Consider the following 14,586-nt stretch of genomic DNA (forward strand, 5'->3'; position numbering starts at 1 on the left):
TAGCTTCATTGATTGCAAAATTTCTTTGGTCTAACGAATGCAAATGCAGGTAATTTCCCCCCAATTTCGGCGGAATCAAACGCTTACTTTGTGTTAAATTGTAGCGAATGGTGCGCTAAAAACCACACCGACGAAGACCACCACTTTTATGGAAAACCTAGTTTAAATTACAGCAAATCAAAAACACAAAATCATACATTCTTCGTGCCTTTCAATGAAAACAAACGTAGTAACATCGCGCCGCCTTCAGTCAATGCGTGTGCGCTCCCGCCACAGGGGAGACAGATTTTTTCTGGGGTAAGTACTTCGACACCGGCGTGACGTGTGCAGAGGGGCGTGGCCAAATGTGGGGTGAAGCTACGTTACAAATGGGCGGGGAGATCTGAAAACGACTACGGCCACCTTCTGCGCATCTTCTCACTTTGCTCTCAGATTGCACGCAAGACTACTTCTCAAGCTGAATCGATCTTTTTTTTTTTTTATTAAATTCTTTTGCTACTCATTGAGTCAAGATAACGCGACGAAACAGCAATTCTGATATGGCCAAAGGTGAAGGAAGCGAACAATACTCCAATGCCAGTTTATTGACAAAGCCTGGCAACTCCGATGGCATTTCACTTTCGAGAAAGGTGGGTAATTTATTATTATAATTTTTTAAATGCATATCATAAGATTTGCTTTCGATTAATCTAAACCCGTTGAGTTAGTAATCAAGGAGGAGAAAAGGGCTTGCAACGTTCATACCGCCCTGAGATGAATGAACCGAGCACGCCGGCGAGTTTGAATTGTCGTTTTCAAAAGGGAGTGTCTCATTCATTGATTCGTTGGTCGCCGCGCGGCTCACATTGTGACACTTCCACGGCTGCATTCTCATTCATATTGCACTTAATGCTATGATTAATAAGATTGATGGTTACGTTTAAAAGCCACACCTGATAAATTAGCCGACGGAAACCGTGCTCTGGTGTGCCCCCATTCCAATGTAGCTCGTCAAATTTAAGGTTCGATAGGAAAATAACCAAATCTTACCTTTAGTACGCCCGCAAAAGAGTGATCTATTTTTATTTATTTTTTTAGAGTGATAATAAAAATAGGCGTTAAAGAACTGCTGAATTGCCGGTGTGGAAATGCTGCGTTCAAGTGCTGATTACAAGTGTGGTTTTTTTTAAGGATCCTATCGTCTTCGATTCCCTATCTGTGACTATCTTAAATATATTATTATCTCGTGAGTGGTGTTATTAAGCAAACCATGCTCTCATTTGCAGCTGGTAGTCAGGATCCCTTCCAGTTGTGGGTGGGAGTTGTCTTTTTTTTCCTCCCCTTTTTTTTTAAACCGACAGCTGAAGGCGACGTGTCGCTAGAGAGGAGCGTGGTGTTCAGGTTTCACATCCATCCACATCTATCATTTAAAGGTGGAAAAAAGAAAAAGATTTAGTTCTGCATACATGTAAAGCCGACAGGTTCCTATACCTTATCTAAACTGTCAATCAATAATTATTGAGAAAGTAGTTAGCACTGGCCTTGACCTCATGAATTAATTTCAATGTGTCTGAACATTTCTATGGACAACAAAATTCACAAAGTGAAATCAGTTTAGTCAATTTTGAATGGCGCCAGTATCTATTTGCAGTTTTTTGTCACTTGAATATACCGGTTTTGTATTCATAACGAGACAAAAATGGGTGTTTGTTTAGCTTTGTTGTGGTCAAACAAGTGGCGCTGTCGTTTTCCGCCTCATGCATATCAAGTGCAACAGGGAAAAAAAATAGTCAAGTTATAAGCAGGGGCATCATTTGGGCAGAGCATGTTTGATTGGTCAGCGAGGAGGGCGTGCGCTTGGCATGGGTCAGAGACGCTTTTGATTCGAACTGGTACGTTGGCCAGTCTGTGTGCCAAGGTGCCCTCGTCAGGCTCGGGCGTGTGACAACGCTGTTTTCATTCCCTGGGATTAAGACACAAACAGCCGTGTTGACAGTTCAGCAAGTAAAACGAGAGCGAAATTTCCCCCCGCAGCTTGACAAATACACGTCACAATGGCTTTTAAAAACTTTGGCAATCCAAATAATTCAACATCTCAGAGTGTCAATTGACACGAATTAAACTAGGCAGGGCGGAGGTTTACATTTTCGGGGAAATAAATGGAGAAAGCCAGGGGAATATCAACGTCGCTTGGCAGAATTCCGAAACAGCTGCAAATGCTATTTAGGACACTTTCACCAACAGGCTCTTAAAATCTCATCAATATATCCATCCAACGATTGAATATTTTGTTTTCTCTCCTCAGAATGAGCAAAGGGAAAAATTGTCTGTCTGCAACAAGCTGTGCTACGCCATTGGTGGAGCGCCGTACCAGATCACCGGATGTGCCTTGGGCTTCTTTTTGCAGCTTTATCTGCTGGATGTAGCGCAGGTCGGTCGAATCCACGGTGTGCACACCACACACACACACCGATATTTTTTTTTTTAATCACAGGCTGCCGCTTCAATCCGTCTGCAAAGTGAAGAGAACAGGCTGTGACGAATAAACAATTCACATTTAACGAAAAAAAAAAATCAGTCAATGTAGGTCAGTGCTTCTGCTGATGTTAAACCCGGCAGAGAAGTTCTTGCTGACCCAGACCCGCTCACCGCCGTTTAATTAGATGGTGTGAGACGTCTAAAATATTCCTCAGACCGGAATCAACTGCTTTCGACGAAAGTGGAAGTGTGAACTTTGGTGCCGACTTTGCCGAATTCCTTCCCGCACAGATATCATCTCGGCTTGAAGGTCAACGGGTTTGACTTGATCACTCCCGTAAAAGCTTTTGTTTGATAAAAGATGACAGCCCCCCCCCCCAAAAAAAGTTATCCATTACACCGCTATAAAATCAAAGTATTGTAAACATAAAAATGTGGTCGTGGCCTTAACGAGGTTTGACGCTAATCTCGCGGCGGCACGTAATGAAGTGGAAAGTCAAAGGCTCCCCGCGGTTGCGTTTATTTGCCACCCACGACTGTTGTCAAGAGAGTCCATTGTACGACCCAGCGTGGCGCAATTTGTACAGTGAGAAGCGCTACATTCCTCGCGTCCCGCTTGAATGGCGGACCGAGGAGGCGAGCCGTTCGTTCGGACGCCTGCCAAGCGCTCAGACACTGCTGACATCTAAATGTGATAAAGCCGCCCTTCTTAGCCGCACGCTAAGTATAGTTAAGCGCTCGTCACGAGGCGTTCAAATCTTAAATAGAAAAACACGTTTTCCCATCGAGGATCACGTCCATTTACAACGTCTTGTCTTTCGCCAGCTTGATCCGTTCTACGCCTCAATCATCCTGTTCGTGGGCCGAGCATGGGATGCCGTGACGGACCCCACGGTGGGCTTCTTGGTGTCGCGGAGTCCCTGGACACGTTTTGGACGTATGATGCCATGGTAAGGTGCTTTTACGCCAAAAATGTTTCACTTTAATTGAAGCAGTCTTTTGTGCATCCAATGAAAATGTATGCAGCTCTGCTTACCCGCTTAAAACTGATTTGCTGTCAAATTGACCCGACTTTGCTGGTCGGACCAAATTTTTGGCAGCGTTTGAAACTTTTCGGGCAGGAGAACTTGGTGTGGTGGTGGTTATGGTGCCAATCTTGAACAATGCAAAACTCAACGGCTTCATCAAAATAAAAGGCTGCGAACAAAATTCTTAAGGGACTACGGCTATTTATAGACAAGCAATTAAAAAAAACAATTATGTTTTTACTTATGTCGACATTGCCGTGTTGAAATTGAAACGATGACACTTTTGCAAGTGGAGTGTTACGGGGCGGGACCTGGCTATGCCAATCATCTCGCCACTGAGGTTATTACAGGTCACACTCACGCAATTGCCTCAATGCCACGTCCTTATAAATTACGCAACGGCCGTTGGCATCTTGGCCATTAAGACGCGTTCGAGGTTGCAACGCCAAGCGTGTGGCACACGCAGGTGGCGCGTTTTCACTCCCCCCCCCATTGTGGCCTGGCGTTGGGAAATGGAATCCCCCACCCCCTTCTGCTAGTTTGCAAATGCATTTTCACACACGCCCCCAACCAGTTTCAATAGACATTCAGCATTCTGATTTCGTCTTTAGTGCCTGCGACTTGGGCCCCCTTTTATCGCAGAGGTAATCCTTTGTAACAACTATTATGTGACCCCCCCCTCCCCCCACGAGGCCGCCTGGAAGGTGTCTGGATTTGGCGCTTCCGTCATTGCGCATGTCCAACGAGTGCGTTACGTGATTGGGCGTAGAGTGTCAGAAGGGGGGTGCGTGCCAGGGTGCTGTCGGCGCCGACGTAAATTGGAGGGCGACTGTCCTTTTTAGTAAGGAAGGTGAAGGAGAGTACACATGGTTGACCAGGTTTGAGATCGTAGTTTGCCCCAACGGGCTGTATTAAGCAAAACAAATAAAAAGTAGCTTGAATCAAGTCATAATGCGGATTCCGGGGGGTGCACCGAGTTGTGTTGGGATCTGTCATAATCATTTAAATTTTTTATTTTTTATTTTTTCTTGCTCTCAAGTGACAACATTTGGGCATGCATTGTGGTTCTTAATATCTTGAGATCGGAAATCGGGCCTTTTTGGACAAAAATGTGCCGATGAGCATCATCGAAATATGATATCGCCATTTAAACCGGATCTCCCCAAAACTGGGTCAATCGCCTCCCTTTTTTCCCATGATGGGCTAAGGCGGAATCACCGGAATTCTCGGAAGCAGTGAGGCCACGTCACTCGACAAAGACCGGCGTGGAGGAAGAAAGCACAGCTGAAGGTGCCTCTCCGTATTCCTTCGTAGTGTGTAGAGAGGGAGAGGGGGAGGGGGGGAGGGTAGACCGGCGAGCTCAGCCTCTCATTGGTCCAGCCCACAACACACCATCATTTTCGGCCAATAGGAGCGCAGCCGGCGAGGCCTCGGATGTTTTTTTTTTTTTTTTTCTTCCCTCAGTCACATCATGAAGGTTACTAGAGTTCAAGTTACTTATCAGTGGAGAATGTTCAAGTGTTGCCAAGTTCACAAACGTGGAATTGAATTGCATTGTAGTACCAGAGGGGATAAAAAAAATTTAATCTGAATAAATGTATTTACTTGCTTGTCAAATCGTGAGCATTTACAACGCTCAACTTGTCGCTTCGCTGCCGTCCGAGGCCGTTTGACGAGAGGCCACGTGCGGTCCGAATGAAGAAACGTATCATTTGATCGTCACTCATGTGGCGCTGAGGGTCAGCTGAGTTTTTATTTTATTTTTTTTAAATGGACGGTAGATGTAACTGAAACTCACAAATCCCGCTCGGAAGCATTGCGCTTATTTTTATTTCCCGTCTTTTCTTAAATAGTAGCCATCCCGCAAATGGATGCCGTGCCCCAAAATAGTCAAGAGGTGTGTCAGCCACTTCCGGAACGGGTTGCAACCTTTTGTTATCTGATGCTGTTCTTCACACATGGGTGTTAAATAGTCACGCGCTAAACATGTTTGACCTTTTATTTATTTTTATTTTTTTTGGCTAGCCAAAATGGCAGCACCAACCTACCAAAACAACTCTCCCGGTATTCACTGAAATATTTTGAATTTATTTATTTTTTTTTGTATTCATGAGACAAAAAGTAGCAGACTGCTGAATATCATCTGAGTCTTTTAAATATGACTCACCTGATTGGAAAATAATTGGCGTGACGCCGCATTTCCAGGACTCATCAACGATGTCCTGGTTCAGAGGCGGCGACCGAGAGGTGTGGTTTTCTTTCAGTGTCACACACCACCGAGGAATGTCGATCAGATCCCCGAAGGGAGCTTGCAAGGGGAAAGAATCCCACTTGCCAGGTTCTTGCTCGAGTCGCACATGCAATAGTCGCCACTTTGAAATCACCTCGGTGGCATGGATCTGTTTCTGGGTCGGCGCGAGGTGATTCAGGCTTCGATTACAGCTGAAGTATGTTTACGTCATTCAATTATCGCATTCCATCGCGTGAGTTTTCAGTGACGTGTCAGAGCCGAGCCGCACGACTTAGCATTTGGCAGCGCTCAATCAGAAGATGCGCCGTGAATGGTCTGCGTGTCTTATGCAATGCGCCCCCCGGTCGTCCTCAATGAGGCGTGTTTGTTTGTGGTGGAACACGTGCACACATTCACATTTTTTTTTTCTTGTTCCCTCAGGATTGTCATCTCGACTCCTCTGGCTGTGACCTCGTACTTCCTTATATGGTACGTGCCCCCTTTTGAGGACGGCAAAGTCATCTGGTACCTGTTCTTCTACTGTCTCTTCCAGAGCCTTCAAACTGTGAGTATGGGCCACAGACAAACGTGTCTGAATAAATCGAGCAGTGTTGGTCAAAGTGTGGTCCATGGACCATTTTGTAGCGTTTATTTTTATTCCGATTAATTATTTGACCACTTCAGATGTTGAAATTAAACACAGAAGACTAAAACATGTTGGATGTTAAATATGAATATTAAAAATATTTTAAGACACATAAAATGTTGAGTGTTTCCTAATTTTTTTTCCTCTATAAAAATAATGATTCACAATTATCTCAGCCGACTAAAACATGTTGGATGTTACAATATATCACTCCGTTTTTTAATAAAAAAATTTTTTTTAAATATTTTAAGACACATAAAATGTTGACTGTTTCCTAATTTTTTTTTTACTCGATAAAAATAATTATTCACAATTAAAAAAAACGCTCCAACGCGTACTATCGAAATTGCAAATACCTTTTTATAAATTTTTTTTTTTTTATTTTGCGAATACGGTAATGAAAGTTCTGAAATGTTACACTATATATTGACGTAATCGAGTGCACCTGCAAAAATGCTCCGATACTACAACACCGATACTTTGATTGAACTAAAACTCATTTTCATCAAAATTACAAGATGCAATGGTGTCTTCGAGTCTCAGAACTCTGTCATGGCGAGTACTCAAATAAATATAAGTACTTGTAGTCTTATTCTGGGCGGGGGGGGGGTGACAACAGATTGTGATAAAGTTGAATTTTACAATATGTCACTTTTTTACATGTTTTTTTTTTCATAATGAAAACGCATTCATTTAAAACTCCGTGACCCAAATGAAATTTGTCTGATGTCCTTTTCAGTGCTTCCATGTGCCATATTCCGCGCTCACCATGTTCATCAGCTCAGAGCAGAAAGAAAGAGACTCTGCGACGGCTTACAGTGAGTAGCATTGTTTTCCGAATAGGTTTCCTGAGGTCAGAAGACGACTTGTTAATCAACGTTTTTTTAAAATTTTTTTTTTACTCCCCAATCAGGGATGACGGTGGAGCTTCTGGGCACTGTGCTCGGTACCGCCATCCAGGGCCAGATAGTGGGCATGGCCAACGCGCCCTGCGTCCCAGGACCGGGGGAAATGTTAGCGGATATGAGCAACTCGTCCGTCGGCCTCAACGGAACAGATCACGTCATCTCCCTGGAACACACGGTATGCGTTGTGACCATTCAATTGCAGGAAGCAAAATGGGGAATGTTTTGGCTCACTTCTCTTTTTCCCGACAGAGAGCCGCCTACATGATCGCCTCCGGTGTCATCTGCTTGATCTACGTCCTCTGCGCCGTTGTTTTGTTCTTTGGTGTGAGAGAGCAAAAAGGTGATGTTTGAAATTATTCAGCAAAATGCTGCTGTTGTTCATTTTCCAAAATAATCAATTCAAAAGGTCAGGTGGTTGTCGCACTTAAGTTTGTTTCCCTTGATACAAACGACAGCATTGTCGTGCATGATCGTTTTATTGTGGAAGGCGCAACTTTTTTTTTTTTAATTCAAAATCAGTCAAATTTGGAACGCTAAATATTTTGTTCCGACACAAATCACTCTTCATTATTCAAGCACAAAATTTGGGAAACACAGATTCAAAACCGGTCAGAGATTTATATTGGCGAGCAAAGCAGACATGCAAAAAAAAATAAAAAAAAATTAAATAAAAATAAATAATAAATAATAATAATATTTAAATGTTTTTTTTTTCCTTCTCTTCAGAGTCCAGCCGTCCCAAGACAGAGCCCTTGTCGTTCATCCAAGGCATCAAGCTTGTGATGGGACATGGTCCCTACGCCAAACTGGTCATGGTCTTCCTTTTCACCTCGTTGGCGTTCATGGTATGGAAACACAAAGCCTTTGTTATTTATTTATTTTTTTAAAGCAAATGTAAAATGGCTGTCTTTCTAGGACTTCTTTTGATGAGTTTTCCACTCTGAACTAAAAATTAAATGTTAATCTACAAGTTTGTTTTCCTTCATTTTCCCTCAATCCCTTATTGGAAAGTAATCGTTTGTTTTTTCGGCAGCTCCTCGAGGGCAACTTTGCCCTGTTCTGCTCCTACACCCTGGGCTTCCGAAACGACTTCCAGAATATTCTGTTGGTGATCATGGTGAGTTGAAACGCACACACACACAGCAGCAGGTGTCGTTCCAGGTAGCCTGTTGCCATAACAATCTCCCAAAGACTTCCCTTAAAAGGTCTTGCACATAAATTGTGTGCGGCCACAAAGCTGCTCTGTAGTCCATCAAAGTGCTACTGTGTTCTCACATGTCAATTAGCATAATGTGAGAACCGGGCCCTGAATGCCGTGTGATTCCCACAGATGGACAAGAAGAATCTGCAACCCTCGGTTCCAAATACCACCCCTTCCACTCCCCGGAAAAAAAAAATCTCAAATCTGTCATTGCTCCCTTTTTAAATGCAAGCAAATGAATCCACTGTAGAAGGCAGACCGGGCCAAAGGGGGCGGGGCTTGTGGAGGGGGTGGAGGGGGAAGTCGAGGTTCACAGGGTTGAGCAGATTACGCCATTTGATCCTTTACTTCATGGTGAGGATTACCGGCAGGGAATTTATTTAGCCAGATGACTTTACTCGCTAATCATGTGGGCTAATAGTGCGCGCAGGAGGGCACTTCGTACGAAGACGTTCCTGCCGGTGATGAAAAGCAAACACGGTGCTGATCCCGAAGGGAAATTTGAAAACGGGGGAAAACAAATGACAGCACTTTTGCAAGTGGTTCAGTCAGAGTTCAGCGAATGATGCGTCCCCCGGGTGGACTTCACCCGGTATCCTCACACCCTTGAAACTTGACGATCTTGAATCATGAATGTGTCTGTTGTCTCGTTAGCGTTACATAATGTCACGCAGGCTTTTGTTGAAAGGACAGGACTGTGTTGGGAGCTTCTCACGTGTACTGGTGGGGGGAAAGACATTTAATTCATTTAATCCCAGAAATGTTCACTTGAGGAAACCCCTCAATTCCAGCGTTTTTCTGGATTTTGACTGATTTTGCGAGGCCAACAGAATATTGTGTTCTAATGCTATAAAAACACGGAACTATGATGCAAAAAGAAAAAAAAGGCAAAGACGTATAAATACGTCTTTGGGAGGCGGGGACTACATTTTTGAAAACGTATATGTATGCCTTCTGCATTGTATGAGTTAACCGGAGCATGTCCCTCTGTCACAGCTCTCGGCCACGCTCACCATCCCCTTCTGGCAGTGGTTCCTCACCAAATTTGGGAAGAAGACGGCGGTCTACGTCGGCACCTTGGTAAGGTTTGAGGAACTGCGTCGAATTATAAAGAAATGTGACGGAATTTGGACCTGTGCCTGAATGTGAGTCTCCTCTCTCCAGTCTGTAGTTCCCTTCATGATCCTGGTGGTGTGCTTGAAGAGCAACCTCATCGTCACCTATATTGTCTCCTTCGCCGCCGGCGTCAGCGTGGCGGCCGCCTTCCTGCTGCCTTGGTGAGAAATCACGCAACACCCCCCACCCCGTACGCAATCCAATCAACCGACGCATGTCTTGACCGAAAACGCGCCTTTCTCCATCAGGTCAATGCTGCCCGACGTTGTCGACGACTTCCAAGTGCAAAATCCGGAAGCCACTGGCCACGAGGCGCTTTTCTACTCGTTCTACGTCTTCTTCACAAAGTTCGCCTCCGGAGTCTCCCTGGGCATCTCCACTCTCAGTTTAGAGTGAGCACTCGCACATCGACACGACGCAATTAGATTTGTGCAGCGGCGTGATGATGCTTGACCAGAAGGCACGTTCGGTTTGTGCCGTCCTTGACTACTGTTTGATTTTTGATGGCGGCAAAGCACTACTTTTTGTCCTCACGTCAACGTATTTTCTTGAGACCAAAATACCACAAGACTGCATCCTAGACTTTGGAGATTCCACATTGTTTTTCTGGATGCGTGTCAAGATTTTTTTTCTTCCCCTCCTGTTCATGTGATGTTAATCCAAATGCAAATCTGACAAATCCCACATCAGAGTTTTTTTTTTTTTTTTTATAACTTTAATGCGATTTCACTACAGTAGAGTGTCATGCCTCTATCACAAGACGACGCCTTAACTTTTGTCCTTTCTTTTTATTTATTTTTTCCTTTCTGCCTCCAGTTTTGCCGGCTACATCTCCCGAGGTTGCGCCCAGCCGGTCGAAGTGGACATCACGCTGAAGGTGCTGGTCTCGGCCGCCCCCATATTCCTCATCATAATCGGCCTGGTCATCCTGTACACGTACCCCATCGATGAGGACAGGAGGCAAGGCAACCGCAAGCTGCTCCAGGAGCAAAGGTAAGCCTTCAATCTGAACGGCGTGAAGGAGGTGTGGGCAAACTACAGCCCGTGGGCTACATGCGGCCCGTTAAACGTTTTAATCCGGCCCGCCAAACTTGAAAAAAATTAAACAAAATAACCTTGTTCATGTGGTGTGTCAGAGACATGCTTTTGTTCACTTTCATTTAAAATGAATTAATTTTCTCCGATGAGGTGAGGTTACCGAAACACTCCATGCATCCGCTCCTGGTCCGGCCCCCTCTGTCAAATTTTAGAACCCATTATGGCCCGCCAATGAAAAAGTTTGCCCACCCCTGGCGTAAAAGTGTATTTTGAGTCACATTAGGGAAAAGAATGACGTTGAGGTAATTTTTTTTATTTTTTTTTTATTGCTGTCAACTTTGACCCAGAAAGTTTGCAAGAGTTTAAAAACCACAACATTTAATGATGTTTTCTTTTCTCCTGGCAGGGACGAGGCAGATTCCGAAACTGACTCGACAGAACTTTCCAACATGATCTAGCATGTTTTGTCCCCAGCGACCAATCAAGATGAGCGCCTGGCATTTTGCACTGGGCGGGACCGAGTGACTTTGGCCTGTCTTCTCTTACAGACACTGCCTTGTCCAGGCAACGCTCTTGCTGCTGCTGCTGCTATTATCTTTCAAGAGGCTACAAAATGTGCCAACTCAACCTGACATTTACACCCTAGTTTGCTCAGTCAGGTCTCTTTTTCTACTGCCCAAATTTTTTTTTAAATTTTTTTTATGGGTGGTACGTTAATGTAAATGCACAAAAATCCTGCTTCCAATTTTTTATTTTTTTTTTGTTTAATCCAGTGACTTTGAGCACTACGCTAGCAACCTGAAACTTGAACAAACAGCGTCTGTGCCTTAGCTCAGTTCAGTAGCAGTAAGAAAAAAAAAAAAAAAAAAAAAAAAAAGAGCCAAACTGACATGACATTTCAAGGTACTTGTTCTTGAGTCACTGGCTGCTAAACACAATTTGGCCTGACAGCCTGATTGTTCTCAATCTCAATCCGTAGGTAAACCATGAACACCTTTGAAGGGCTTCTTTGTTTTGTTTCATTCCATTAAGTAAAACCACTACAAGAAATGACAGAACAGCTACTGATGAACAGGGAGATTATTTTATTCTTTTTTTTTTTTTTTTTTTTTTTAACGACTGAACGCTGAGCTAAAAGGTGACGGCAGCCAGTACCTGAAGATGTGATCAACTTATTTAAGTATTTATTAGTTTTTGATTTTTAGTTTGGACAAAAAAAAGACACATTTTGCAGTATTTAAAAACTATTTAAGCTCCGAATCGATATAAAATGAAATCAATGTTCTCATAGCCTTTTGAACGCGTCACCAACGCTTGTGTCTGTACTCATTGATGAAAAGATGCACATAATTGTGTGTGTGTGTGTGGGGGGGGGCTAGGGTAGGATGATGGGAATGTTGAGTGAGTTTTCTGCGTATACCTCGTAGGATAAACTTGTGTTTTGTGATCTTCGTTCATATCCATCGATATGAAAATGTGTACATACTGCGTCCTATGTTATACATACATCTACAACATGTTCCCGATTGGGGTACCGATGTGAATCCTTTTTTATTTTATTATTATTTTTTTTTTTTGTATTTTTGTCCACGAAAGAAAAAGAGAGAGAAATTATAATTTAATATAAGGATCCTTGCCTGATTTGTAAAGGATGCTCTACATGATGCCATTTTGTCTCAACTAACTGTAACCTTTGTACATCATATTGTCATTATTTTTGGGGGGTTGTGGAAATGCAGTTAAATATAAACTCCCCTCCAAATGACTCTCTTATGAGGCTGTGAACCAAATGTGTGATCTTTAATCCCCCTCCACCCAATACATTTAGATTATCCGCACATATACACAAGCCTTGTGTACATGACTCTGTCCATATGTGTATATAGTGTATGTAAGCTTGTAAATACATTTGATATTTGTGCAATTGTTTTGATGTACTGTAGTTTAAGAAGGAAAAAAAATCAGATTGAAAATAATAAATAATATTGGAAAAGTGAATTCTGAGAAACGGATTTTTTTTTTACTTGACTATATTGGAGTACACTTACAAACTCACACTCAAATTCAGGACTTTGTGAAATTGTGTTCAGCTAATTTAAAATGTTTTTGAATGTGGGAGTGAGCCAGAGTTATCAAAGAAAACCTCCACAAAAAGAACTCTTAGGATTCAAACCTGGAAACAGACTGACTGAGGCGGGGACCTCTGGCAACTAGGTCAGCCTAGAACTTTGATTATTTTTATGGTTAAAAAGTCAAGTCTGATAATTGAATTTACTTGTATTTGATTACTGAGAAAGCTCACGAAAACACAAGAGGACGGGAATATATTTTTAAGTTTTTGACACTAAATTTTAAATGCCAACGAATATGTATTAGCCAAACATATACAAAAAACTTTCATTTCAAGAACATAATCGCTTTAAACGGCAAGTTTTTTCAATTTGTTCGGGTTTGTGATCAAATACTGACATCTAGTGTATATTTACTGAAACAACGCCTAATCGAAAAATTAAAATAATACAATATTCAATACAATGCTATTTTATTTATATATAAATACATATACACGCACACGCATATATATTTTACATTGACACAGACGATGAAACGACGAAAGTTAGGCATTTAAAATGAGTGTTGATATGCTTTTCGATTGATGACAAGCTTACAATAAATAGCAGTCAAGCAATTGCATGTATTTTAATTTTATATATTTGATCATCACATTAACTAATTTCTGAATCAAAAGGTGTTAAATTCTGTTTAATATTTTTGAAATACGGTTTTAGTAATTCGGTATGTCCTAGCTAAGTGCTTTCCAGCCAACAGGTGGCGATAAAGCGCAGCTGTTAATTACACGAAGAAGACAAAACGGAAGCGGCGTTTTTAGATACAAAAATAAAACGGAAGCAAACCGGATAACGACAAAGAATACAGATCACACCAAAAATCGATGTGCATTGTAGATTTTCCATCTGACTCTCAATTACAACCGTGCTCGTCACGCTAAAATGTCCACCCCCAATCCTCCAGGCTTTCCCACCAACACCCGCGTCGCCATCCTGGCCGAGCTGGACAAGGAGAAGCGGCGGCTGCTCCAGACTCAGTCTATGAGCGATCCCGGAGCCAACACGCCGCTGACCTGCAGAAGTGGCACGACGAAGGATGCGAGGGAGAGCGCCGAGCTGCAGCACATCGCCGCGCAACAGAAGGCCGCCCTGCAGCACGCCCACGGACACTCGTCCGGCTTCTTCATCACTCAGGACTCGGCGTTCGGCAACCTCATCCTCCCGGTGCTTCCACGCCTGGAGCCCGATTTGTAATCGCCTCAGACGGCGACAGCCTGTTGGACATTAAGAACTATTTGTGTCATTGCATCGTCACTATTTTTTACATTGTAACGATTGCAGGAAAACGTCAGTGTATATCTCTCTTTGAGAATTAAATGTGAAATGGCAGTCGTGCTTTGACTTTTGTATTTCCTTGCAGCCTACCAGGCCACCGTAGTTGCATCTATTACAACGTTGTAATACACGTGTAATACATTCTCTTCTTATGTAGGGATCTTTTCATTTAAAATCGCCTTTATTTCCGATATCTATCCTTCTTCCCTGCAGTTTCTTTTTATCTTGCATATCTTTCTCGCTAGCCCTTAGACCCTTTTTCCCCATTATAGTTTCCTCCTCGAGCAACTTTTTGTCCTTTATTTCCTTCCTAATTCCTTCATTCAGACACGCATTAACATCTATGAACCCTGTTTTTCATCTTTCCTCCTTTCTTCCACCCCATACCTATTTCTTTCTTATACATTATTTTCTGTTTTCTCAGTTCCCATTATTAATGTTATTAAAAAAAAACATAAAATAAACAATTTAACGCTGACGGGAGTCCCGACAACGACAAAACCTTCTTTTAACCCACCCTCTGTTTAATATATATGACCATAATGCCGGTAATAGCAA

The 14,586-nt window shown here is 42.8% G+C and overlaps 1 protein-coding gene and 1 pseudogene across 1 annotated transcript; both read left to right on the forward strand.

Annotated features, from left to right (window-relative positions):
• The first annotated feature begins 390 nt into the window (after positions 1-390).
• mfsd2ab (MFSD2 lysolipid transporter A, lysophospholipid b) lies at positions 391-12,622 on the forward strand. Its single transcript, XM_088319183.1, has 14 exons — positions 391-629; positions 2,285-2,410; positions 3,283-3,407; positions 6,157-6,280; positions 7,101-7,179; positions 7,275-7,444; positions 7,519-7,609; positions 7,996-8,114; positions 8,303-8,386; positions 9,467-9,550; positions 9,635-9,747; positions 9,835-9,978; positions 10,403-10,579; positions 11,031-12,622. Exons 1-14 carry the CDS (start codon positions 540-542, stop codon positions 11,080-11,082), a joined length of 1,578 nt encoding a protein of 525 aa, XP_088175309.1. The 5' UTR covers positions 391-539; the 3' UTR covers positions 11,083-12,622.
• Positions 12,623-13,509: 887 nt separating this feature from the next.
• On the forward strand, positions 13,510-14,082 carry LOC148321450 (SOSS complex subunit C pseudogene; annotated as a pseudogene).
• Positions 14,083-14,586: the final 504 nt, after the last annotated feature.

Source organism: Idiotropiscis lumnitzeri, chromosome 16 (genome assembly GCF_059441095.1).
Source record: "Idiotropiscis lumnitzeri isolate Australia: NSW breed Sydney's pygmy pipehorse chromosome 16, RoL_Ilum_1.0, whole genome shotgun sequence".
Taxonomy (NCBI): domain Eukaryota; kingdom Metazoa; phylum Chordata; class Actinopteri; order Syngnathiformes; family Syngnathidae; genus Idiotropiscis; species Idiotropiscis lumnitzeri.